The 26,751-nt window shown below is 35.4% G+C and overlaps 1 protein-coding gene across 1 annotated transcript in view; it reads left to right on the plus strand.

Annotated features, from left to right (window-relative positions):
• The window catches only part of RTTN (rotatin), a 150,675-nt gene that overhangs the window by 48,475 nt on the left and 75,449 nt on the right, over positions 1–26,751 (plus strand). The window contains exons 20-28 of the mRNA XM_046671888.1: positions 704–792; positions 1,176–1,293; positions 5,649–5,745; positions 6,372–6,440; positions 10,468–10,656; positions 11,296–11,535; positions 12,742–12,886; positions 20,355–20,509; positions 21,564–21,783. Of these exons, the coding sequence (XP_046527844.1) occupies positions 704–792; positions 1,176–1,293; positions 5,649–5,745; positions 6,372–6,440; positions 10,468–10,656; positions 11,296–11,535; positions 12,742–12,886; positions 20,355–20,509; positions 21,564–21,783 (1,322 nt within the window). The remainder of the gene's footprint in view (positions 1–703; positions 793–1,175; positions 1,294–5,648; positions 5,746–6,371; positions 6,441–10,467; positions 10,657–11,295; positions 11,536–12,741; positions 12,887–20,354; positions 20,510–21,563; positions 21,784–26,751) is intronic.

Below are 26,751 nucleotides of genomic sequence, written 5' to 3' on the forward strand. Positions count from 1 at the left end.
TGAGGGCTCCACCCTCATGACCTAATTACCTCCCAAAGGTCCCAGCTTCACATACCATCACCGTGGGGGTTAGGATTTCAACATATGAATTTTTGAGGGGCACAAGCATTCAGGCCATAACAGTGTATAGACACACACACACACACACACACACACACGTGTATATGCTTATTAAAAAAGAGTTCATATTCTTGAAAAATGTATAGAGTACTACAATCATTTTCCCTTTATGTTTGCTATTAACATCTTGAGATTAGATCTTTTATTAGTAGAAAAATGATCATGTTGCAGGCCATATTTACACATTAGCTTGTGGAGAATTCTAAATATCGAGGTGATGGATTTGGAAAAGAGAAGAGTTGTCAATGAAACAATATAAAGAAAATAATTTTCCATGTACAAGTGAAAGGATTCATTTGTATACTTAAAATTCTAGTACTTGTCAGAGTATGAACTAGTTCATTTAATTACTCTTTTTAAATAGTTTTTGTTTTTTACATTACGGAAGATGTGCTTATTACTTAAAAGTTTTGAAATTGTTCCAATGTGTATAAAGTAAAAATTTTGAAGTATCATCTTCTAATTTCCAACATCAGGTGTAACTATTTTTAACAGTTTGAAAGTTGTGTGGAGGTCTGTTCTGTATTTTTAAAACTACAGAAAATGTTCTTTAACGTTTAGTAACTTTTTTTTTGGTCTACAGATATTAAAATGCATGCTGTGGTGAAAAAGTTATGCTTAATTGACAAGATAATTGAGTATTTAAATGAGTGTGTGGGTCAGGATGGTGAGGTAAGACTAATGTGTATCTAGACGTACTTTACAGATTGGTGTTTCTATTAATTAGATCTCAGATCGAATTCAGCTGAATTTGGATAAGTACTTGACGTTTCCACCCTGAGTTAACACCCACTGCCTTGTTCATTTCTTTATTTCTAAAAGTGAGGTCTCTATAAAGGAAAACTTATCTTAAAATTTCTATAAAATGTGTAAGCAGAAGTACATACAAATCTTATTTTCAGTGGAAACTAATTCTTAATATTTATTTACGCTTTAGTTTCACACAATTTTGATGAAAAAGCATAAAACTTAGAATAAGACAATATTACAGTATAGTTTATCTCACCTTAGAATTGATGAAAATAAAATAACTGTGTTTTCTCCCTCCTGGCCAGGTTGTGGAATGTTTAATACAGCCGAGCCTCACGCTCTTGAGGAAAGTTCTTTCTGCCGACCCAGTCATGCGTGTGGCCCTCTCACAGCAGTCTTCTCTCCTGACCCTGTTGTTCAGAGGTGAATAAAGTAAATTCTGCTAATAATGAGATCAATCTTAAGCTTTAAATATTTATTCTTTAACTGTAGGTAATATTAACTTTGCATTTTACTAACAGAATAACACAGTTTTATTCGTGAGTATACCACTAAAAACACTCATCACAATGGAAAATGTTTAACACTTTGGTGGAAATTTCCAGTCCTGTTACTGAGTAGGCCTTAGAGCTTCAGCCTCTGATTGTTCTTTGCACCTTACTGGAGGTCTAGTTAGGTGCTCAGATAGTTAGCTGTTACCTGTAAAGACAGGAAGCTGCAGCTGTGGGCGTGGCCGCCTTCTTTCCAGTATCTGTTTTCTCATTCTTCTTAGACTTGTGCCTTTATGTCCCCAGCCTTTGGTGTGGTATCTGATTATGTCATCAGACTAGTATTAGGAGTATAGATCAAGTCTGAGGAGTGGGAAGTAGACTATCCTGAATGACTCTAAGCATTCATTTATTACATTTATAAGGTGTGATTTTTTTAAACCATTTTAATCTGGTTGTAATTTAGTAATGTGGTTGGATGGAAAAATTCCATCTGATTTTATCTTCTTTGTTGATTATTCTCAATAGAGAGCTTGGTAAGCTTTTGTGGTATTTTATTTCCTAGAAGTTTAGGCCACTGCTTTTAAATATTCTACAGGAGACATCTTGATCAAATGTCACAATATGCTTAAGCTTTTCAATTATCAGGCAGATAGGAGACAAATAATATTTATATTCAGAATATTATTAGAATATAGATTAGAATTTAGTCATTTTATCTTGTTTTCTTCTCTTCTAATGGCTTCTGCTTGCCAAGTGAATAGGACACTGTTTAAGATTCTAAACAGACTCAGTGTGTTCAGGCTCATAACATTTTGAACAGCGTGTAAAATTTTATGTTTTTATAGATTGATCTGGAAGAGTAGCAGTTATGGATCTCTAGTTTTCTTTAATCCTGCTAAAAATTATCTTCCTGTTAACCTCATTCAGTAGAATTTAGTGCCTAGTTTACCTTTTATTTTATAATTTTGACTTAAATTATTCAAGGAGTCAACAAATTGTGAGTACCTACTGGATTCAGAGGCACTTTAAGGAAACATAATCTGTACCCTTTGGTATTTAATAATTTTTCTATCTCATTGATATTTGTGAAAGTTACTTCAGTGAGCCTGAAAATGAATTACAATATCTCTCACTGATGGATTTAGTTTTAGGACAAAATTAGTTTTTTAACCAGGCACTCAACCAGGAAAAGTCATTCCTCAGCAGACATTTGTTGAGGACGTACTATGTGCTAGGTACAGTGCTAGGACCTTGGAGTATATTGATGAACTTGGGAAATGACCCTCACAGAGCTTAGAATACAGTTGGAGATTTTGACAAGTAAATGCATAATATAGCATAATGATGCCTATAATAATGAAATTCTTGGTGCCAGAGGAGGTGCTCGTGAGTAGATTGATTGGTGGGAAAACATCAGAGAATGATTCCAGGGAATGTGGCATCTAAACTGGAATTTCAGAGGTGAATAGGAGTTCCAATAGAGAGGGTTGATTTCCAGGTAGATGGAGCCGTGGTTTTGTGTGTGAGGGAGAGAGTGGTGTGTTAGAGACGGCCATTGGTTAGGGATGGCTGGATTTGGAGCAGGCGGGGGTCTGGGGTGAGGGAAAATGATGGGATGAGGCAGGAAGGGGAAGTTCATGCAGGGCCTGGTAAGTCATAGTAAACCATAGTGAGAAGCCAGTTAAGGCTGGTAAACAGAGGACTCTGTGTTTTAGGAAGATTATTCTGTCCACAGCATGGAGATTAGATTGAAGGGATACAATAATTAAATAATCTTTGAGACACGCTGCTTTGAATTATAACCTTTATGTCATGACAGAATCCTACCCCATATTTTAGGGTTAGAGATTAACTTAGAAATCATTTATTATACCATCTTATAGTGAGGAAATTCAGGTCTAGAGAGATTTAGCAACTTGGCCAGGTCATAACCAGATAATGGAGGAGGCAAGAGAAGAGCCCAAACTTCCTTACTTTTGTTGATGTTTTTGTTTTAAATAATTACAGAACTTATATATCCTTATAGTAAAAATTCAAACAATGTGAAACTGTACAAAGAAAAATTACAAAAGTTTTTTGAAGTTTTCTCTTCTTTCTCAATTTCCCCGAAGAGGAATTTGCTAGGTATTATCTGGCATGTATCATCTGGAACGATCTTTTCTATACACACTTACTGTATTTTTATGCTACATACTTCAGTGTTGTGTTCCTTCCTTTTTTTCCACTGAAAATATATCTTGAATATCTTTCTGTTATTACATAGAAGTCTACCTTCTTAAAAACACGAAAGCAAAAAACTACTGCATAGTGTTTCAGAATTTCAGTTTGCCGTTTTAATACAAATGTTTGTCCCAGATTTTTAACTATGACAATAATCATGTTGTATGATCGTCTTGCGCACACACTATAATTGAAATTGCTGGGCCAAAGAGATTTTATAAGATATGGTTAGGGTCCCGTCCAAATCATTCCTACCAATGGTGTTTAAAATTGCATGTTTTCCTCACAACTTTGCTAACACTGAATCTGTCTTGTTTTTAAAATTTCTTTAATCTTATGAGTGAAAATAGTCTCATTTTTATTTTTTATTTCTTTAATTTTTAGTGCAGTTGATTATCTTTTCATGTATTATATATTCACGTTTCTTATTCTGTGAATTGCCTATTTTTCTATTGTATTTAATTTCTGTCTTGTATTTAATAAGTGACTTGTGGAATTTCTTTGTATAGCAAAAATATAAACCTTATGCTTGATTTTACATTAAGGTTTTCTTCCAACCTTTCTGTCCTTTTTAATGTGTTCATTTTATAATATCTTTAACCTTAAATATTTTATGGAAATATATAAAGCCTTTCTGTCATAGCAACTGGGATTTTCATCCTGCTCTAAAAGGAGGGCATCCCCCGATTCCGAATTCCAAATATGCTCCTGTGCTTTCTCCTGATGTGTTTGTAGTGTTGTTTGTAAAAATTTAGATCTTTAATCTATCTAGAATTAATTTTGGTTTATAACGTAAGATATAGATCTAAATCTATTTTTTTGCATATTGTAGGAAATAATTTCTTACGTATTCGGAAATATTATGGCTCATTCTGTCTTCACTGATGTGATATGTCTATCATAGGTTAAATTCTTCCATGTATCTCTGTTTCTTTATTCTTTAGTTCCTAACTATTTTTAATCATGCCATTTATATAATGATGTTTTCCTTTTCTTATAATTAGGAAAGATATCTTTCAAAACTAATTTCTTGTTGCTGCTTCCCTGGATTTACCGACTCTGTATTATGTTGTTATTCCTGCATGATTGGTACAAACATCATACCTGTTTGGGTAGAATTTCATAGGTTTCAAGCACTGAGAAATTGTAGCATTGGGAGCATGACAGAGGTGAAAACTGAGGTTCATTAATGTTAAGGGATTTGGCCAGGCCTCTAAGCTAAATGGTAGATGCTAGAGTTAGCATTGTGTCTATTAGTTCAGAGCACTTTCCTTTTCTATTATGTTGTTGTAATAACCAAGACACACAAACCCAAATATAACAGTAGCACAAACACAATGTTTTAAAATCAAATCCAAGTTCTGTGCTTGTATGTTTATAGGAAAGGGCAGAAATTGTGAAATAAAGAGATCTTTCAGTGGGCAAACGTTAGCTCAAGTTAAATGACTTGGCAAAACCTTCTTAGAAGCTGGATCAGTTTGCTTCTTTGATTAAGTAAAACTAGACAGTATCTAGCGATGGATCTGCAGATATTCCTGGACCAGCAGTGTCTATATCTCTGGGCTGTGTGTGCTTTACCCTAAACCTACCCAATTAGGAACTCTGTGTAGTAACAAGCCTTCCAGATGATTCATGCACACTTGAAAGTTTGAGAGCCATTTTGTTTGTTGGTTTGTTTGTTTGTTTGATTGGCACCTGAGCTAACATGTATTGCCAATCTTCTTTTTTTTCTTCTCCCCAAAGCCCCCTAGTACATGGTTGTGTATTCTAGTTGTGAGTGCCTCTGGTTGTGCTATATGGGACCTGGCTTGACGAGCGGTGCCACGTCCATTCCCAGGATCCGAGCTGGCGAAACCCTGGGCTGCTGAAGTGGAGCATGTGAACCCAACCACTCGGCCACAGGGCCAGCCCCTGAGAGCCACTGTTTTAATGATGTCAATTTATCTGGGTTAATGTTGCATTTCTCTGAGAATGGCATCTCTTCTCTTTGAGTTATTTTAAATTTGAAGTTCATTTTTTCTAGAGGTAAAAATATTTCATAAAGTTACGCTTCTTTTTATTTCTCAGTTTCCTTGATATTTCATGAAGATTGTACAGTAGTGACTGAAGTCGGAGCATTATTTTGTCTTCTATTATTTGATGAAGTATCAAGAATGGATATGTGGTGAGCTATAAGAATTTTAAAAGCTTTTTACTCTTAATTATTTATCTAAGGTTTCTGATGTGGCCTTACAGCAATGCCTGGAAATTCCTGACTTGGAAGCTTGTGCTTTCTGTGGAAGATACTGAGGATGATTTTAGATTTGAGTATGCAATATTGAAAAGGCTGTTGACTCAAAAAGTCACCCCAAACTTTTATTTTTGAACATTACTAAGTAGAAAATTTAAAAATTACTGAGTAATTTTTGGCTTTAATACATTTTTTAGTACACTCTCAATTTTCTGTTTTTTCTTTAATATTTTATTAAGAAAAAAACTCTTAGAAAGATGTTTAGGATGACAATACCTGATTAACACTCACTCTGAGCAGGATCAGTGGGAGGGGAACACAGAGCCACCTGCCAGTACAGGGCCTGCATTAATTACGTGGACTTCCTAAAGAAAAGCATAATTTACTCTTCATGAGCAAATCCGGGTAGTAGCAAACATGTTAAAACTGTGGAAAATGACAGCAGCAATGGCAACTCTTGATGTGGGTCTCAGTCAAGGAAGTGAAGCCAGTTGTATTTGTTAGACAAAACTGTGTTCTACTCAGTTGTTTCTTTCCTTTTGTTTTTCTCTCATGCATAGGTCTGTTAATGCCTCCAATAAACCTTCTTCACCATCAGTCTTCAGTTTGCCTGTTTCAGTTTTTAGAAGGTAAAGGATTTATTTTGTTGATTTTTTTGAAGGTAAAATATTGTTAAGGAAAGAGAAATCAAAATCTATAATTGGTCACAGTTTTCTCCTAGCGCTTGAGTCACATGACTTGCAGTGTTTTGAGGTCTCCTCCTCAGTGGTGCTTTGGAGAGTTCGGTAACTTGGTCTCCCCATCACCAAGTCTTTCGTCTGATACTGTTCAAGTCTACAACAAAGTTGAAGGAACTGTACAGTGAACACCCGCACACCTTTCAGCCTAGATTCAGCAATTGGTAATGCAGGAGTCTATCTGCTTTCTCTTTCTCTCTCTCTTTATTTATTTATTTATATTTATATGTAATTTTTCCCCTGACCCATTTGAAAATAAATTTCAGGCATAATTTTGCTTCCCTCCTAATTATTCCAGCATATACTTCCTAAATTAAGGACATTCTCCTACATAACCGTGCATGATCAGATATAAGAAAATTAAAAATAATTCTGTAACATGATTTGATTTCTTCAGTTATACCCAAAATATCTTTTGTGGATATTTTTCAAAATGCAGGATCCAGTCAAGGTCATGAATTGCATTTGTTTTTCATGTCTGTTTACATACATGAAGTATACAAATCATAGGAGTACGGTGAATGATTTTTTCCACATAACCACACCCATGTAACTAGCATGCAGATTATCATACAGAAAATTAGGCTGACCCTATGGCCGAATGGTTAAAGTTCTGCACACTCCACTTCAGTTACCCAGGTTTGGAGGTTCAGATCCTGTCCACTAATGAGCCATGCTGTGGAGGCATCCCACAGACAAGATAGAGGAAGACTGGCACGGATGTTAGCTCAGGGTGAATCTTCTCCGCCCCCCCCGAAAAAGAAAGATACGGGATATTACTAGCATGCCAGAAACCCCTTTTATGCTTCCTCACTACCTTCTACCACCCCACAAAGGTAATTCTATTTTAATTTCTGTTACTATACATTATTTCTGCTGTTTTTTGAACTTTATAGAGTGTTTTTTGTTGCCAGTCTTCTTTTTTTTTTTCTTCATCTTCTTCTCCCTAAAGCCCCCAGTACCTAGTTGTATATTCTAGTTGTAGGTCCTTCTGATTGTGCTTTGTGAGATGCTGCCTCACCATGGCTTCATGAACGGTGCCATGTCCATGCACAGGATCCAAACCAGTGAAACCCTGTGCCACTGAAGCAGAGCTCATGAGCTTAACCACTCGGCCACAGGGCCAGCCTCAATAGAGTATATTCTTGTATGTGGCTTCTTTTGCTCAACTTGGAGATTCATCCATGTCATTGCATGAAGCAGTCGTTGGTTCACTTTCAATGCTGTGTACTATTCTGTGTAAGAATATACAGCAGTGTATTTACCATGCCATCATTGATGGACACTTGGTTTGTTTCCTGTTTGAGTCTATTCTGAATAAATGACTGCTAAGAACATTCTTGAACACATATGGGTCAGAGGGTATTTATATGTTTAGCTTTGGTAGATGCTGCCACACAGTACTCCAGAGTGGTTGTCCTAGATTACATTCCCAGCAGCACTGTAAGAGTACCAGCTGCTCCACACTCTCACCAGCCCTTGGTATTTGCATCACCCACTCTTTTCTTTCTTTTTTTTTTCTTTGTGCATAAGAATATTCATAACAGTTTTATTTGTAGTGGCCAAAAACTAGAAACATCCCAAATGTCTAACAACAGGGAGAACTGGTACATGAACTATGCAATATTCATATAGTGAAACACTACACAACATTTAAAAACTAGTCTTCATACAGCAGCATGAATCTCATAGACATAATGTTGAGTGAAATGAGACAGAAAAGAGTATATATTATAGATTCCATTTATTTAAAGTTCATCAACAGATGAAACTGATCTATGGTGAGAGAGTCAGAATGGTAGTTACCTCTTGGAGGAGAGCAAGGAGAGTAATTGACAAGAAAAGGGAACAGAGAAACTTTCAAAGGGGATGGAAATGTTCTGTATTTTATTCTGGGTGGTGGTTACACAAATGAATACATATATAAAAATTTATCAGGCTGTTCACTTAAAATCTCTGTATTTTTAAGGTAAGTAAATTATATCTTAATAAAACTATGATTAAAAATAACATTTCATAGCTTGGTAGATATTATTACAAATAGTATAATCATTTTCACTGCTGTATAATATTCTATTGTTAGACTATATCACAATTTATTCATTCTACTGTCAAAGGGTATTTGGCTTCATTTGGGTTTTTGTTCCTCCATACACACCTATAAACATTATTGTGTGTTTTCTGTTATATGTGTGCCAGAGTTCCTCTTGGATCTATTCTTAGGAGTGAAATTCCTTGCTTGTAGATATCACTCTCTCTTCATGGTCTTTAGGTTTGGCTAGATAATAAAACTCACATGACTACAGTAGGCCATGCTTGGAATGAGGTTACTCATGTGGGTGCTGGAAGCTATCTTAGCTTAGGAGCCCCATGTCCTAGTAGAAAATACAGTCTCTCATAAGTGTGCCATAGACCTGGTGTCCAGGCCCCCTGAAGGCATGTCACTTAGAAGAGCCACAACACTCAGATTCTCAGAGCTGTAACTTCCCGTTATGCATTTACAGTTTATTCCCAAACCTCCCAGTCCAGATGCAGGGATCATTTTCACCATAAGCAAAGCAGCTTAGTGAAATTGTTGACATTCTGTATCTATTTGGTTGTCCTGAGGAGAAGAGCCAGTGAGTCAGCTCAAGCTCACATTTGTCCATAGAGAAAGAAGAAAAGGTTTTCTTACTGCTTTACTCATAATAATGTTGTTATTTTAAAAACTGTTTCTCGTCTGGTGGATATGTAGTGGTTCCTCAAACTAGTTGTGATGTATTACCCTTTGCTTTTTATTTTCTTCCTTCCATGTTCTTTTGGCTTAATTTGCAGTTTATTTGTTCATGTTCATGACACTGAAGAATTCACTGTTGATTGATTGATAGCCTTACCTTACTTTTCATTTTGTGCAGGTCCTTTCAAGTAGGCTTCTGTGTCCTTTTGATGTGGCTCCAGGAGTCTTAGTACTTTCTTGACACAAGCAGAGGTTCCATGTCCAAGGTTCACCTTTGATTTCCCTGTCTTGGACCTAGCATTAGCCATTTCTCTAAGGAGCCCTGGTTACTTTTGAGGAAAATTCCAATTTTTAAAAAGTATTATCTTTACTTAAATTATTCAGCTTGATTTGTGTATAGAACTCTATCTTGGCCTCTTTTATTGAGAGACGTGACATGAAAAAGCACACTAAAGTTCCCTTTAGAAATCTCACCCAATTCTACTGATCTAACATTAGTCACAAATGCATGACTTTTAGGGGTATGGGATATGTTTTATTAGCAAAATTCTTCTTTAACATTTGAACATCCGAGGCTTGGTTGTCCTATTAAACACTGTTAAATTAGCTTCGGTTTAAGAGATGCTGCAATTGAATCTGTTCGTAGATCTAAAAATATTTCTGGGCTCTCTTAGTGACACAGTGATTGAGTTTATTGATGATGCAACTGTATTCTCCAGTGAAAGTAGTAAGTTGTGATTCTGTCACTTAGTGACCCCTGTGAATATAGGCAATTCGTTTCGCCTCCTTAAGATTCATTTTGATCATCTGTAAAGTAAGTTATCATAGTGCCATGCCTTGTAACTGTGAGTGAGTGATAGGTAATATACAGTCTCTGGCATAAAGTGGGCATTCGAGTTTTAGTTGAACACCTTTTGTGTGTGGTTCGTTGTAGAGACTTCATCTCTGTAAACAGCTCTAATACAGCATGGAGTGTGATAAGTCTGCAGGAAAGAGTTTAATAAAGTGTTTTTGGGAGTTTAGAGGATGACAAAAGAATAATTGGAATAATATATAAACCATGATAAATGTTTAAAATCGGGGCTATGAGAGAGATCTTTGTTATTGTGGAATGGGAGGCATAGAACTATCTCTCGTTTGTGGCTCATTGTTTTAAATTTAAGAATTTAAAAATGTGTTATTATTTGTATACGTTTTCTTTAGGTATCATCTACCAGTGCATGTCCTTGGACACCATGCTGTGAGTCCTTACTCCATAGTGTTGCCGTTATCTGCTGACTGTTTGGCCTTGAAGCCGGTCTCAGATATGCTGCGGATAGCTTGGAACCTGTCCTGGTATCATGGGAGTGATAATCTATTGAAGGAAATGAGCTCTGAAACTAAAATCCAAGAGTAAGCTGTTACATTTAGTTGAAAAGCATTCACATTTAACTGATTATAATTAATTAGTTAGGTTTTATTTCTCCTTTAGCTCAAGTAGCTTTTTCATTATCATCCGATTCTGCTTTTTCATTGAAAGTTATAATTTTTACTTTGTTTTAAAGATTGCATGTGTCTTTACTTTTTAAAAACTGTCACACCAGGAAATTTAAATTAAAAAGCATTGTGCTCTGTGCTTTTTGACAGATTATGTAAAGTTTGGTTAGTTAATAGATGTAAATCACTAGGATGAGTGCTCCATATTGGAGTGAAGCTCAGTAAGTGTATGTGTGGATGTTGTTGTCATTACTGATAATCAAGTGCATTATCACGACTTTTGAAAGTCTTACTATTTTAATCTGTCAGCACTTTCTTGTTTGAATGAAGATTACTTTATATTTCTGTAAGCAGGAAAATGTCAATATAAATACTGAAATGCTAGTGTAAAACCCTAATATTGACAGATATACTCCAGATTTTCTTTTGGCTGTGTCAACCTTTAATTAAAAGAAAACAAAGAGCAAATTTTAGGAGAGGGTTTGTGATAAGAACAAATGTGAGCTTTTATTTAAATAGCTTTATCTTGTTCTTCCATCTTCTCTTCTTGTTTAGATGTTTAGATACGTTACAGTTATCCTCTGAGGACACCCTTGCTCTGAAGATGACACACACAGCTAGTGGACTGAAGGACTGTCTCCATTCCATTGTTCAGGCTGCAGCCCACAGGGAAGTGAGGGCTGCTGTCACGAGGATGAGTTTTTATCTTCTGAATGACAGATTGTCTCTAAAGGGTGGCGCTGGCCCGTGTGGGGTCACCTTGAAGTCCTTGGCTTGGCACACAGCCCTGCACAGGTCGGTGTAAACTGAAGGCTTCCCGTGTCTGAGCCCTGGATTGGATTGTATTTGGGTTCATCTCCGCACCTTTGAAAATAAGAGCATGGATCTTATTGTTGCTATCATGAGAGAAATGTTTTTTTAGAAAGAAAAAATCCAGAATTTTTATCTGTAATGAATAACTAGTAACAGCAAAAGAGGAAAAATTTAACTTAATTATTGCATTTTAGAATTATTAATAAATATAATTTTTTTATATCTTACCGTAGAAAGTTTTGTTACCTCACAAAAGTAGATGATTAGGATAAGACTTGGGTGAGCAAACTGACCGTTTCTTCCCGTCCATGTTATACATGAGCTGAGACCTCCGTGGACTGAGTAATAGGTTTGATGCACCTGCACTGGGCTGTTTTGTTTTGTTTTGCTTTTGTTTTGTTCTTAAGTGAATTATCTCATTTTCTTTTTCCTCTGGGTTTCATGAAGTCGGTTGCCATGCGGATGTCCTTTAGTAGTTATTGGGAAGGCTCTAGCTTGTAATTTAACACTTGAAGTGGTAGCAGATGGCTATGTTTGAAACAAATAAGACCGGTAAGCAGCCGTTGCCAGTGGTTCAGTACTTCAGTCTTCATGGGACTTTAGTATAAAATGTATGACTATCTATTAAACAAAGTATGCAATTTTTGAAACGTGAGGTTGAGTTTCCAAAATGTGAACTCCTTTGTTTAGTGTAGTTCTCACAGTTCAGGTTACTAATTCAGCTTTTCTGGTGGTGTGCTGGAGCCAGCCAGGACTGCCTTGTGAGAGAGCTGATGGGTAAATTTTCAGAATTTCTGTAAGTTAGTTGTTAAACACAGCCATTCTTAAAAATTAAATTACATAAAACTTACAATTAAATAAATTACATGAAAAATAAAGGTAACGATTATGCAAACTCGTCACTTCCTAATTATTTTACAGCATTTTACTGTTACTTGTGCGCTTTAGGTTATTGATACCTATTATGTCTTTTTGTGGAAATGCTATATATAAGGGTGTGCTGCTGGCATCTCTCCACAGCTGTGTGTTATGTTGGTGGCTTGCACTTGGCCATGGGGCAGATATTTACACCTCAGAAATTGGCAAACACAACAAATCAGCACCTCACTCTTCAGCTGGTTGTTAAATATTTATCAGCACACTACTTTACAGAGCTAGAAGCCATGATTGTCGTCTTCTTTATTGTAGATTTTTACAAGTGCTTCCTGCATGCACTGAAGATGAGAAACTACTAATAGATATCATACATTTTTTAAATAAGTTATTGAAGGAACAGAGAAAAAATTCATCAGTAGAACTTCTAAACTGGCTTCTAGAGTTACTTCTAAGACATGTAAGTGTTATTAAGGAATTTGGGTTTCACGTTTGATAAGTGATTTATTTGTAAAAATCATTAATACTATATTGTGGAAAAGTATAATTTTTGTATAACCTATGCTTAGTAAAGTAGTCTTCGTGTTTTAATAGATGGTTCATAGCAACATGGCCTTCTGATATGATTGTGACTATGCTTATTAAATTAAAGGTCTGCACTATGAATGGGACCTTCAGTCTTGGTGTTTGATTAAACCTGTTCTGTATGTGAGCTGTCTGCTGCAACTGTATTTTTTTTTTTTTTTTGAGGAAGATTAGCCCCGAGCTAACTACTGCCAGTCTTCCTCTTTCTGCTGAGGAAGACTGGCCCTGAGCTAACATCCATGCCCATCTTCCTCTACTTTGTATGTGGGACGCCTACCATAGCATGGTGTGCCAAGCGGTGCCATGTCCGCGCCCAGGATCCAAACCAGCAAACCCCGGGCCACCGAGAAGCGAAATGTGTGAACTTAACCACTGCACCACTGGGCCGGCCCCACAACTGTATTTTTAAGTGGAGATCTTGGGGTAGGGGGACTGCAAATAGGAATATGGAGAGGCAGAGAGCAAAGGCAGGTGGAGGCAGTGAGGGGCGTAGTGATGGTGAGGTTGGAGACAATGAGTCAGACGGTCCTCAGGCTTTACTCTAAGTTTACTGTAGTATTTACCCTTCCAGCCTCCACTCCTCTCAACATTTTTAGCTGACTATGTTCTAAGAAACTTGCCAAGAACCCAAGAAGCTAGCTCGCTATCTATTGTTGGTCTATCTGTGTAGTTTTTTTGCAGATACTGAATGAATTTACTTAACCTAGTGAAGATAAACTTTTGCACAATCAGGAGAAAACACATAAAAATTAGAAAAGAGGGTGTAAACTGAAATAGAACATAGTAGACCTTATAAGAAAATATGTTCCGTTATATGTTAATACATTTGCAAAGCTTGTCTGAAAACAGGATTCTCTATAACAGTACAAAGTGCCAATATGGTGTAAGTTAGAAATTCTAATTGAGAGTACTTTTTACAGTTTTTATAGATTTAAAAAATCTATATATTATGTATATGAATGTTTGTGTGTGTATAAAGCTTGATTAGATGTTTATTATCTTCTGCCTTATTGTAGACTGGTGAAAATCAGGTCCGTTTCATTCACAGTTGCATCCCCAGCATCTACACTAGAGCCCCGCACCTAGTGAGCTCTCCACAAACATGTCGTAACTCAGTAGTAAACTTAGGCACTGAGGAAGTATGTTGTTAATTACAGGAAAACACATAACCTTAATTTTATAACTTGTTAAAATTTAGCAAGAATGGAAACTACGGACCACATTACACATTCCAGTATACTTATAGACTAAATTCCTAGAACCGTAATTGCCAAGTCAGTTACAAATTGCAAAGATAGCTGTGTGTGTGCATCTGTATTGAGATTTTTTGTTTTTGTTTTTTGTAAGTGATGATTCTTACTTTGAGTGAGATGCTCTTGTCATGTTTGGGTCCTTGTCTCCTTTTCTGGGACTTGTTTGATGCCCTTGCTAGTTGTGCGCCTCAGCTGGATTTTTAGATTCTCTTGGTCTTTTTTTTTTTTCTGGTAACAGAGGAGCTTTTCGTAAATTAGGGAGATTAGCCCTTTACCTATGATGTGAGTTGCAAATGTTTTTTTCTTATAATTTGCCTTCTGACCATGCTTATGGTATTTTGGACTTAGTTTTCTTATTTTCCTGTCTTATCTACTCCTTTTATCTCCTAGCTTTTGTTAGTTATTTCTACGTTTCATCTTTTATAATATTTAAATGGTGTCCCATGATTATAATTTCCACATTTAGTAATAGCCTTACAGGAGTGTGTGTGTGAAAAACCACCCCTCCCCTGGGTTATTGCAGGCCTTCCAGCTTCCACACCTGCAGCTGTGGTTCTTAGACAGCTGCTACAGTGCTCTTAACCTTAAGTCACATCATGTCAGTCTTCTGCTCAAAACCCTCCGCCAGCTTCCTCTCTCATGCAGATTAAGCTCATAGCCTATAAGGCTCTGTTTGAACTTGATTCTGAATATCTTTCTGACCTCATCTCCTACCACTGTAGTCCTCTTGTTCTGTTCCAGCCACACTGGCTGCTGGTTGTTTTTCAAACGTGGCACTTACAGCTAGTGAGTGCCTTTGCATTTCCTCTTCTCTCCGGCTGGAAAGCTCTTCCCCTAGATATCTGTATGACTGACTACCACACTTACTCAGAGCTCTTTTCAAATGTTTGTCAGAGGAGCCTTCTCTGACAGTCACGTCTAATATGGCATCCCTCCATGCCTGACTCTCTGCCTGCTTATCCTAGTTTATGTCTCTTCGTTGCTTATCACTTATCACTCCCACCTGTGGAATATCTTTGTTCGCTGTCTGTCCACCTCACCCCACTCTACCCCACTAGAATGTAGACTGCGTGAGGACGAGTTATTGTTTTATTCACTGCCATATTATTTTTAGGTAGTCATGGTTATAGATTTCTTTCCTTACAGGTTATAAGTTATTTACCTTCTTGGAAAGATCTCTACTGAAAAGTTTTGAGTAAACACTTTCATGTCTTCTTTTGTAACTTTTAAGGTTTTATCTTCATTTACTTCTTTGTTCATTTGGAACTTCTTTTGATGTAGATTATTTTTTTTGAATGGTTAGCAGTTTTCCCTATCATGTATCTAACCCTGATTTGAATTGCCACCAGTTTTTAAAAATCATAAGCTGACCTGCTATATGTACATGACTCTTTGAACTTGTAGTATGTTCCTTTGATATGCCTGTATTTTCTGAGGGAGTACATTTTTTAAATATTTTAACAAATTTTTCCTTAATAAACTTTATTTTCTATATTTTTCTCTAGTCATTTTTACTACTTTCAGATTAACTTTATTTTCATTTTTTGAAATTTTTTGACAGAACAGTTGTCCAGGGGAAAGACATTTGTGTCTGAGTTTTATTATCTTCTGTATGTATAGCAAGAAATACTTTAAACATAGTTAAAGACATGATAAATTGAGAAAAATATTTATAACACAAATGAGAGACAAAGACTAATTTCCTTATAGTACATTTTTTGGATCCTTTATAAGAAGATTGAACTTCCAAAGTACATAGATTAATTGTTCAATAACGTTTGCCCTTCTGTTACTTTCTCAAAGATGATTTCAAAGTACCATATTTACTTTGATTTTCTCTTATCTTTTAATTATTAAAAAATTAAAGAAGTGTTTGAAGACACTTATTTTCTGAACATTTTTAATAAAGCAAAACAGTAAAACCTAATGTCATTACAATTCGTCTTTTAGCTTTTAAGCATGCTTAAATATTTTAGAGATTGGATATTGAAATATTAAGAGAACCTCTATGAAGCTTTTCTTCTGAATAAATTTTTTGATAACTCAAATCGACTTTTGAGCTGTAAATTTTTTATAACTTCATAATCTTTTTACTCATTTTTTAAAAAGAATAAGCTCTAGAACATCTCCTTCTTAGGTTAGAGTTCTTGTATTCTGGAGATTATGGTTGATTTGGGTTGTGAAAATTTTAGCAGTATGTTGGCTTTATTTAGGTTTAGAATCTTTTCTTGAAAATCTGTGCAATAATTGAATGTTTGCATGCAAGACTTTTTATATAGTATATAACAATACGAAAATCACTATGCATGTTAAAATGTATTTGTCTAAATTATGTAACTGTAACTATAGTTAAAATGTTACATTTAAACGGTTGTCAATTTTGTAGTGTGTTATGAATGCTGATGTATATTGTATAACTTATTTATAGTTTTGAAAGTAAGATGAAATTTCTACAAGATTCTAGATGATTGTACTGTAATTTTAATGCACTTTTGGAAAAGGATTTTTGGTATAATTAAATTTATTTGACTTGGTATGGTATCAAGGCTGTCTTTGGAAAACTTTTACTTTAGCTCCTCATTTATTGTCATCACTAGTGTTATAAGTAATAATACTTTTAAGGGTGAGCAAAGTGGACTTAAGCATCCACCAACAGGAGGGCTTCCTCTCTAAACATCGTGCTGCAAGGATTAAATTATTAAGTATTATGAACTAATCAACGTTGAAAATAAAGGAAGCCTGAAAATAGAAAGTCAAGTGCCTTTTAAAGTTTATCATTAAAGTGGTTAAAATAAGTGAGAAATTATTTAAGAAGGTCAGTAAAATAACATTTCCGAAGGAATTGTTTTGAACGTATGCACGTAAAATGAAAAGATGTGTAAAAGCGATGGTGGCAGAAACTAACAAAATTAGGCAGGTATGATACCCGCTTAGGCAGAAGAATGCTAATAGGAAATGTGAAGAAAATCAGCTAATTTACTGAGGGAAGATTTAGCAACTTTATCTTGTGGAAATTTGTGTTTTATCAAAACATTCATTATAACAAACATTTTAATTCAAACATTGAATACATTCATTATTACGAACATTTAAACTTGGACACTTTAGGGATTTATTATATCACTAATATATATTTAATTTTAATGACATTTTGTTAATATCTAAAACAACCTAGATGTGCTGAGTTTGAGAACCTCTCTTTTCAGAATGAGTTTTTTGATGGAAGTTCATAAAAGTAGGGCCGTAATTTTGGGGGGGGAAGCTGTTTAGAACTGCGCAGCATATGTCTCTCTCTGTTGGCCGACTTTCACAGGCACGTGTGCACTCAGAGTTCATAGAGGGCATTGCACATCCTGCTGTTGTAGGCTGCTGATGGTTGGAAAATTGCATATGAGGAGTGGTAACTGTGTGCGTAAGGAAAATGAACCATCATTAGAAATTCTTGCCTTTTGGAGGTCAGCAGTGACAAAATAATGGCCCCAGTAGTTGACTTAAAATTAAGATTGAATACTAATGTCTAAAAACAAAACCTTCAAGTATGCTTAAGCACTTGAGATCAATAGGCATCAGCAGAGACGTCTATTCTGTTCTCAGTTATACTTGAGGAATGATAATTCATCCCATATTTTAGAAGTGATGCTGCCAAGCTTCACTGAATCTTAATGTTAACATGTAAATCCAAGATATGTTATAAAGGGAAAAAGTGTCAGCAATTTACAAGCAGAAGCAAGTTATTAATAGGATGAGACTCTTTGGAAGCATCTTAATGTTAAGTATATGCATAATGTATCAATACGTTCATATATTAATTAGTAGATTTTACTTAATATTTATCTGTATATCAGAATTAATAATTCCTGATAGTAAAATTATATTTTACCAAGATGAGGTTTGCATTAAAAACAGCTTGTTCATTTTGTCAGTATTTATCAGAGTTGGAGTAAGTGTGGGTGTAAGTCAGCCTGTGGTTATTTGGGGCTAAGAACACTATAGAATATGTGTTTATTTTTGTGGCTTTATTAAATGTGTGTCTTGATTGTTCATGTATGAAACATAGAAGTTGTAGTTATGTTTTATATAATTTTACTTGATCAAATGAGTCACTTCTTTTTCAAGATGAAAGGAAAAGCTGAAAAAAAATGCTGCTTTGGGGCTGGCCAGGTGGTGCAGCGGTTAAGTGTGCACATTCTGCTTTGGCGGCCCAGGGTTTACCAGTTTGGATCCCGGGTGCAGACATGGCAGCACTTGGCAAGCCATGCTGTGGTAGGCGTCCCACATATAAAGTAGAGGAAGATGGGCATGGATATTAGCTCAGGCTAGTCTTCCTCGGCAAAAAGAGGAGGATTGGTAGCAGATGTTAGCTCAGGGCTGATCTTCCTAAAAAAAAAAAAAAAAAACCTGCTTAGGTGTAAAACATAGTAAAGCAAATTAAAGGCAAAACATCTCCCCTACACTTTTCAAAAGCTCTTAATTATATTATTTATAATCATGTATACCTGATTGAAGTGTACTCCACATACTGCATAGTATAAACAACTTGGAATTTTCTTCCTGTTTTTTCCATTTCTTTTCCCTAAGAAGAAAGCAGTTATTTTTGAATTGAGTTCTTTAGGTGAGGAATTTCATGACAACAGTAATTACATTTTGATTTTATCTCTTTTCGTATGTTGTGATATGCACTATTGATGTCACATAATGCTGGGGACGGAATGTTAACCAGCTTTGAAGTAAGATGATTCTGAGGTTGAATCCTTGCTCTGCTCATTCGTATGACTTTGAACAAGTTTCTTAATTTTTTTTTATAAACTTCCATTTGCCCATCTGTAAAACAGGAAAATGCAAATCATCTAGTTTAATCAAAAAGTTAAATGAGATCTTGTTTTCTTTTATTTACTTATTTTTTTTTAAGATTTTATTTTTTTCCTTTTTCTCCCCAAATCCACCTGGTACATAGTTGTATATTCTTCGTTGTGGGTCCTTCTAGTTGTGGCATGTGGGACGCTGCCTCAATGTGGTTTGATGAGCAGTGCCATGTCCGCGCCCAGGATTCGAACCAACGAAACACTGGGCCGCCTGCAGCGGAGCGCGCGAACTTAACCACTCGGCCACGGGGCCAGCCCCTAGATCTTGTTCTCTTTCACTTTTTAACACAGTGCCTGTGATGTTATAGGTGATTAATAAATATAACATGTATCTGTAATGCTGCTGATTAATCTAACATTTCTACTCTTTCAATATTATTAGAGATAATCCTATTACATTTCTTTCGCTACCTTTTTTAAGTTGGAAAACAGGAAAAAATTTAAATAGTCCTAGTTTTATTTGTTTATCAGCCTGTCAAACTGGCAGAGATCACAACAGTCATGATACTCAGCCTGGGCTTGGATGCTGTGGGCCTTCTCATCCCCTGCTTAGTCCATATGTATTGGTACACTGTTTGCACGGACAATTGGCAATATATATTGAAAGCATTAAAACTATTAGAATGTTTTGACTTAGTGATTTCGTTGCTTAGAATCCATATGTGGGATCTAATCAGAGTCGAGTGCACTGCTGTAGCTCAGTGAAGTTAGAAATTGCTGATTGATTACCCAGCAGTTGGTGTGGCAAATTCCTGTGGTTGAAAAACAATCAGATATTAAGATAGTGTTTTTGAGGAAATATTGATAATAACATTAAGTAAAAAGAATGATTACAGTAGAGGGTTTTTCCGCTTGATCTCAGTTTTGTTAAAAATATAGAATTATAATTCTGTTTATATTTATACTCATATACACAAAAAGAAGAGTATGTACCAGTATACTAATAGCGGCTGTCTCTGTGAGGCGTGATGATGAGTGGTTTTTGCTTTGCTCATTGTGCTTCTCTGTGTTTTGCAAAATAGATCTGCATTCCTTTTGTTTAGATAACATATGAGGTGCCTTTTGAGTTTAGAACATCTCTACTAATGCGGTAGAGACCCACACTGACTAGTTAGCTAATAGAACTCTCAGTTAATCCAGAACATGATTAGCAATGAAAACCTGTATGCAAAACAGCACATAGCTCAATTAGAGAGTAAACGTGTTTTTTACAAATTTCATTTTTTAGAGTCCAAACCCACTTTTAGACCTGCTGGTTCTGGCGGAGTCACAGGCACAAGAGGAAACAGATGACATCCGGACTGCTGTCAGACAAGAACTCCAGAAAGAACTGATTGCTCTTTACAATACCTTGCTGCTCAGTTTCATGGCAGTTACTGACAGGTACCATTTGTATCATTGAAGGTTTGGGGACATTTATATACAACCTAGTTTTCTTTTGATTTCTAAAGAGTTTTACTTTTCACTTGTTTCAAATTAAGAGGAGGAAAGACTTCAATAATAATCAGTTGAGTGGTCTTTTTGTTTTTGTTTCAATTCAATATTTCGTACAGCCTGATTGTAATTTCACACACACACATGCAGTATTTTTTTGTTCTCTAGGTTTTAGTTCTTGATCCTGTCTTAATTCTCTACGCTTCTACCTGAGTACTCATACCAAGTATGGCTATTTTTATATTGATGATTTTCAAATATGTATCTGTAGTTTTACCTTTTTAAAAATTTAAAAAATTAGATAAAATTCTCTGTGTCCACCTGTAAGACTGTGATGGAATACGTAGCAATGTAGTGAGTAGTTGTCAGTTTTGGAGTCTAAAGATCTGTAAAACTGAAGAAATTTCAGATTTTGTTCTATGTTTTGTTATACAGTGCTGTTATTTCTTGCAGGAATTATATCTTTGGATCCATGCTTAGCTGCTTAATTTAAGGAATTTTGTTTTCTAATCGAAAATATTCTCGATTGTCCTGTTTCTGACAGTTTTGTTTAAATTGTGTCAAACTCATTAAAACCTTTTTTTTCCCTTTTATTTTAGCTTCCTGGGGAAAAAAAATTCATCTTATCCAATTAAAAATTCAGTATTTTACTGATACTGAATGATTAAATGTATGGGTTTAATATATGCTAATTAAACTCATTGAAAGTATGTATTTAATTTTTCATTCCAACTTTAGTTTCATTATTGGGTGGCAATACCAATATCCATTTATGTATTTTTCAGTGTAATTGTTACTTGTAGTTTACATCGTAGATCCTAGATGGTATTTGATCTTTTCCTTGAAAAGGCTTATTTTGAGAGGGAATATTTTCTGCCTTTCCCCTAGTTCACACTTTTCTGATACAGTAAGTTGTTAATGACCCTCTATTACCAGTGAGAAAGCACATTAAACTCATCACATTTGTTCTCTGGTTGATTTTTTTCCTCCTTTACGTACACAGGAAATGCCTGGAACTTTTTTATGTTTTCCAAACGCAGCTGGCTCTGAAACTGCTCCAGTGTCTGAGAGTCACGGATGCGCCTCACTTCTATGGCCTGCCTTCGCTTGAGAGGACCTTACGAGGGATGGCTCACCTCACAGCGTTCCCAGGATGGAGCTCACATTCTCCTCTCACAAAGCCACTTGAAATTTGTGTGAAGTACTTGTCAGGTCTCCTTGAAGTAAGTAAAAATAACCAATGACTGTAATAACAATAGTAACAACCTCTTACCCCCCAAAAATAGCTATTGATCACTTACTGTGTGCTAGGCCTATGTTAAGTGCATATATATTACTATATTTAATGTTAATTATTATTCAGTATTTATATGATATCATAATGGTGAAATATTTTAATGATTTTTGCTAACAATATGTAAGATCACTTTTTTTTTAAGATTGACACTTGAGCTAACATCTGTTGCCAATCTTTTTTTTTTCCTTCTGCTCCCCCAAACACCCTAGTACATAGTTGTATATTCCAGTTGTAGGTCCTTCTCATTCTGTTCATCAAGCCACAGCGTGGCTTGATGAGTGGTGCTAGGTCTGTGCCCAGGATCTGAACCAGCAAAACCCTGGGCCCCTGAAGTGGAGCATATGAACTCAACCACCTGGCTACGGGGCCTGCCCCTGTTTAATGCTTTTATTTGTGAAATGCAGCACATATGCAGAAAATACACAAAATGTAAATGCCTAACTCAATCATCACATATCGAGCACCCATGTAACCACCTCTAGTCTAAAAATAGAGCATAGCTGGCACACTGAAAGCATTGATCATACTCCCCCCCAATCTCTCTTCCTCTCCCAAAAGGCAGTTCTTATTTTGAGTTTTATGATAATCACTTCTTTGCATTTCTTGTTAGTTTTACCACTTAATTATGTGTCCGTAGATACAGTAATTCTTGATTTTTTTTGATTTTGTAAAGTGGCATCCTCTGACTACTTTCTTTCATCATTCTGCTTATGAGAGTTATTCATTTTGCCACCTGTAGGTGGAGTTAGCTTAATTTCATTTTTATATAGTATTCTCTTTGCTACAATGTTGAAGGACATTTGGTTTTTCTTTTTCTTCCAGGTTAGAGTGGTTTTGGATTATTCCCCTATGAAATTCTTGTCTTTCAGTGAAAATTAATTTTTGAAATTTTATTTTCTAACATGTGTCTATGCAGATGTGCTCCATTTTATATAGTAACCATGTACCCAGCCAGGCTTGTTTTCAAACTGAAAGGAAAGGCCTTTCATTTTTCACCTTTCAATGTGCTGTTTGTGGTATTTTTTTTTAATTAATTAAATAAACATAAGATTAAGGAAGTTTTTTTCTAGTCCTACTTTCCTAAGGGTTTTTGTTAAAAATCATAAATGTGTATTGCTTCTCTGTATTTTTTAAGATATATGATTTTTCTCCTATATTCCACTAAGGTGATGAATTATATTGAGTGATTTTAAAATGTTAAAAAATCCTGCATTTCTGGAAGAATTTCAACTAGGTTGTGATGTATTATTCCTTTTTATATTAACAGATTTGTTTGTTAATGTTTTTAGGATTACTCTACCAATTTTCTTATGCAAAAAATGTTTTTAGAATTATCGGCATTTTTCTTCTTTCTCTTGTCAAGTTTTAATATCAAAATTAGTTCACCCTTATATGTATATAATTTTCTTTATATGACTTTTTCCTTCTTTGGAATAGTTGATTTAGATTGGTGTTATTTCTTTCTTGAATGTTTAGTAGAATTTGATGATGAAGCAATCCAGGCCTGGAATTTTCTTTTTGGGAAGATTGTAATTGAATTTTTTAAATCTAGAATTATTCAGATTTTCTATTTTTTGTGTCAGTCTTAGTAAGTTATGTTTTTCTAGAATTTTATCTAAATTTTTGAATTCATTGCCCTAAAATATTCATGAAATAATTTTTTTTTTTCTGGTGAGGAAGATTGCCCCTGAGCTAACATCTGTGCCAATCTTCCTCTATTTCGTATGTAGGACGCTGCCACAGCATAGCTTGATGAGTGCTGTGTAGGTCCATGCCTGAGACCCAAACCTACAAACCCCGGGCCACCAAAGTCCAGTGCACGAACTTAACCAGTACACCATTGGGCTGGCCCCTCATTTTTTAAAATATCTGTCAGATCTGTAGTGAGGTCCCATTTCATACCAGATGTTAATTATTCCTTCTCTGTTGTTTTCTTGATTGGTCTTGCTAGCGGTTTGTGTGTTTTATGAGTCTTTTCAAAGAATGAACCTTTGGCTTTGTTGATCCCGTCTTTAATGTTTTTCCCCTATTTTATTTATTTATGCTTAATATTATTTCCTTCTCCTTTTGTTTTAATTTATGACTCTTTTTCTAATATTTTAAGGTAGAGTCTTTATTGATTTTTTTTTTAGCTTTTCTCACATAGACATTCTTAGCTCTAATTACCCTCTAAGCATGGCCTTCACTTTTTCCACACATTCTACTATGCTGCGTTTTCATCATCATTTAGTTCAATATATTGTCAGAATGATGTAATAACTATAACAACGATGTGGTTGTATGTGGTTCTGTAAGAGAACAGCTTCACCGGGGTGCTCTGGTGACCTTGTATGTGTGCACGTAGCCCGCAGAGGTGGGGCTTAACTGCTGCTCATCTAAGTCTTGCAGAATTTCCTGTGATCCTTCTGGAACATGAGAACGTGTGAGGCTTGTGAGGAACTGCTTCAAGGCTGTTGCTCATTCGCTTCACTCTCTTAGGAAGTTTGTCACAACCTGTTTCTTATTGCCTCCCGGGTTCTGATGGCTGGGGCTTTCTCTGTCATTCCCCCTTGGTGTACAGCTACAAGCTGTAAATGGCTCAGTGTAGCATGGCATGAATCCTCAGCAAGAGTGCCCTACCATCTGCACCTTTGTTCAAGTGTCACCCTGCACAAGGGACACTGGGAGCTGGCACCTTTGGCAACTCTTGCTTTTGCTGTTTATGTAAGTAATTAACAGACTGAATCTAAAAATGGCTCATTGTTTCCTTACTGTCCAAATCTGTCAGCATTGCTTGCCTTGCAGCAGTAATTGAAGGAGTTAAGTGTTATGTTGAGAAGCTATCAGGAGTCCTTTTGTTTTTCAAATTGTGTAAGAGGAGTGATTTCATATCACCCGTTTCAAACAGCAGAAACTAAAATGAGCTTTCGATGGTATTGGAGAACAAAAGGCCTTAGTTCTGAAGTAAGAAGTTGAGGCAAAAAGGCAATAATGTCATTGTAAGTCTTCAGTTGTCTTTAAGGTAATAAAAATCACAATTTATTAGCTAAGGAATAGATAAAAAGTAAAATCCCTGTTTTACAATATTCCACAGTTATGGAAAACCTAATTAACACATTTTGATTTGATATAAACAGGGGAATACATTTCTGCTTCATAAAAGATCTTGGGAAAAAAATCTTTATGTCTTTACATTAAATGACTGGAAAATGATATGAAGAAATCTGTCACTTTTGTTAGAAATTGTAGCAGAGTCCCATTTAATCTTACTTGGGACCTTCTGCTTAACTAGCTAAACAGATTTCTTTATTTTACTACTGACTAAATTTATCTTTTACAGGATAAAGTAGAGCTTATATGAATGATGAACATCAAAGCAAAGTCATTGTTAGTCCAAATGATTTGCTTCATAGTTTCTTATTAAAGCTGATTCCTTTTCAGAAAGGAGCCATGTTTCTAATATCAGATATTTTGTTTCTTCTTAGTGAAATTTGAATGTGAGAATTTGCTTTCTGTGGTTGAGAAACGAGACTTTTAACAGGAGCATTACTCATTATGATAGGTGAATAAACTATGATAATTGTTAAGATCAGATATATGACGTATAATTCCAGGGATCTGACAAAAAGTTCAAGTTGAAAGGAGATAATTTCAAAGCTCTTGGTTTGTCGCTTATAAGCTCAAAATAAAACCATCACACAGATAGTAGAGATAGTTATATCCAGTGATGATTATAGGAAGATAATAAGGGCTTAATCTTTCAGGTATCTTACTGCTAAGATATCCCTTAAGATTTTAAACTTTTAAGTATGAAAAATTTCAAACATACGCATGTAGAAGGAATAGTAGAGCAGAGCCCATGTATCAGTCACCTACAATTAGTACCCGCTGGCCAATATGGATTCCTTTTTCAGCTACAATATAAAGCTATTTGGTTTATGAAAATTCTAATTTAGGTCAAAGCCCCCAAATTACCTATGAATAAATTTCACTTGTCAAATACGCTGGGATTTATGATTTATGTTTTTTTTTAATCTGCTTTGCTGCATAAGCTGAAAAAAATCCAAATTAAGAAGTAGACTTTATTATAAGACAAAATGGCTTACATTAAAGCATTCTGTGATGAGTAAAAGCATTCAGAGTCCTGGGGTGGTTGAATTGAAATACTTTCTTTTGTATTGGTGAGATAACAAGTAGTTTTGATTGTTTTGACTCAGAACAAATTTCTCCTTCATAAAATATTGGCACCTAAATATACTTAGCATTCTTTTTTTATTAAAATTTTGTGAATTATAAATGATCTTTTGTCTCTTTGAATATTTTTTTATTTAAGGGATGAAAGTTATAAAGTTCTTGTTATTCAATCAGTCAACAAATATTTATTAAACCCCTGTGTGATTTATATAGAAATGTTCCAAAAGAGTTTGCCACATATTTTAAAGGATTTTCTAAATCAGGTGGAAGGACTTTTCCTCAAACTACTGTTGTCTAACTCCCCATGTCCATTCTGATTCCGCTTCTGAGTTAGAGGTATAGCCCTTCAGATAAAAAGCATTTCTGTTGTTGTACTGATGGAAATGTGTCAGATCTCGGTTTTGTGGGAGAGAAAAGGGTGACAGCCAGTGATTTAAATAATAAACATATACTTACATATAGAATTGAAAGCTAAGATTGCTCAACAGTGGGAAAAATGTCCATTTACATTTAAACCATAATTTTAGAAAATCTAGACTAGCCCGGGTAGTCAATAGTAGTTTTATATAGCTAGCAATTTCTAAGTGTGCTTTTCAACACGATATTTGTAAACTCTTTTTTTTCTTTTGAAGGATACTATAACATTTGAAGGATGTTATGAGCATATTCGAAATCACAAAAATCTCCTAGAAGGATATTACACTTCCTTTGGACAAGTTCC

Source organism: Equus quagga, chromosome 9, assembly GCF_021613505.1.
Source record: "Equus quagga isolate Etosha38 chromosome 9, UCLA_HA_Equagga_1.0, whole genome shotgun sequence".
In the NCBI taxonomy this organism is placed as follows: domain Eukaryota; kingdom Metazoa; phylum Chordata; class Mammalia; order Perissodactyla; family Equidae; genus Equus; species Equus quagga.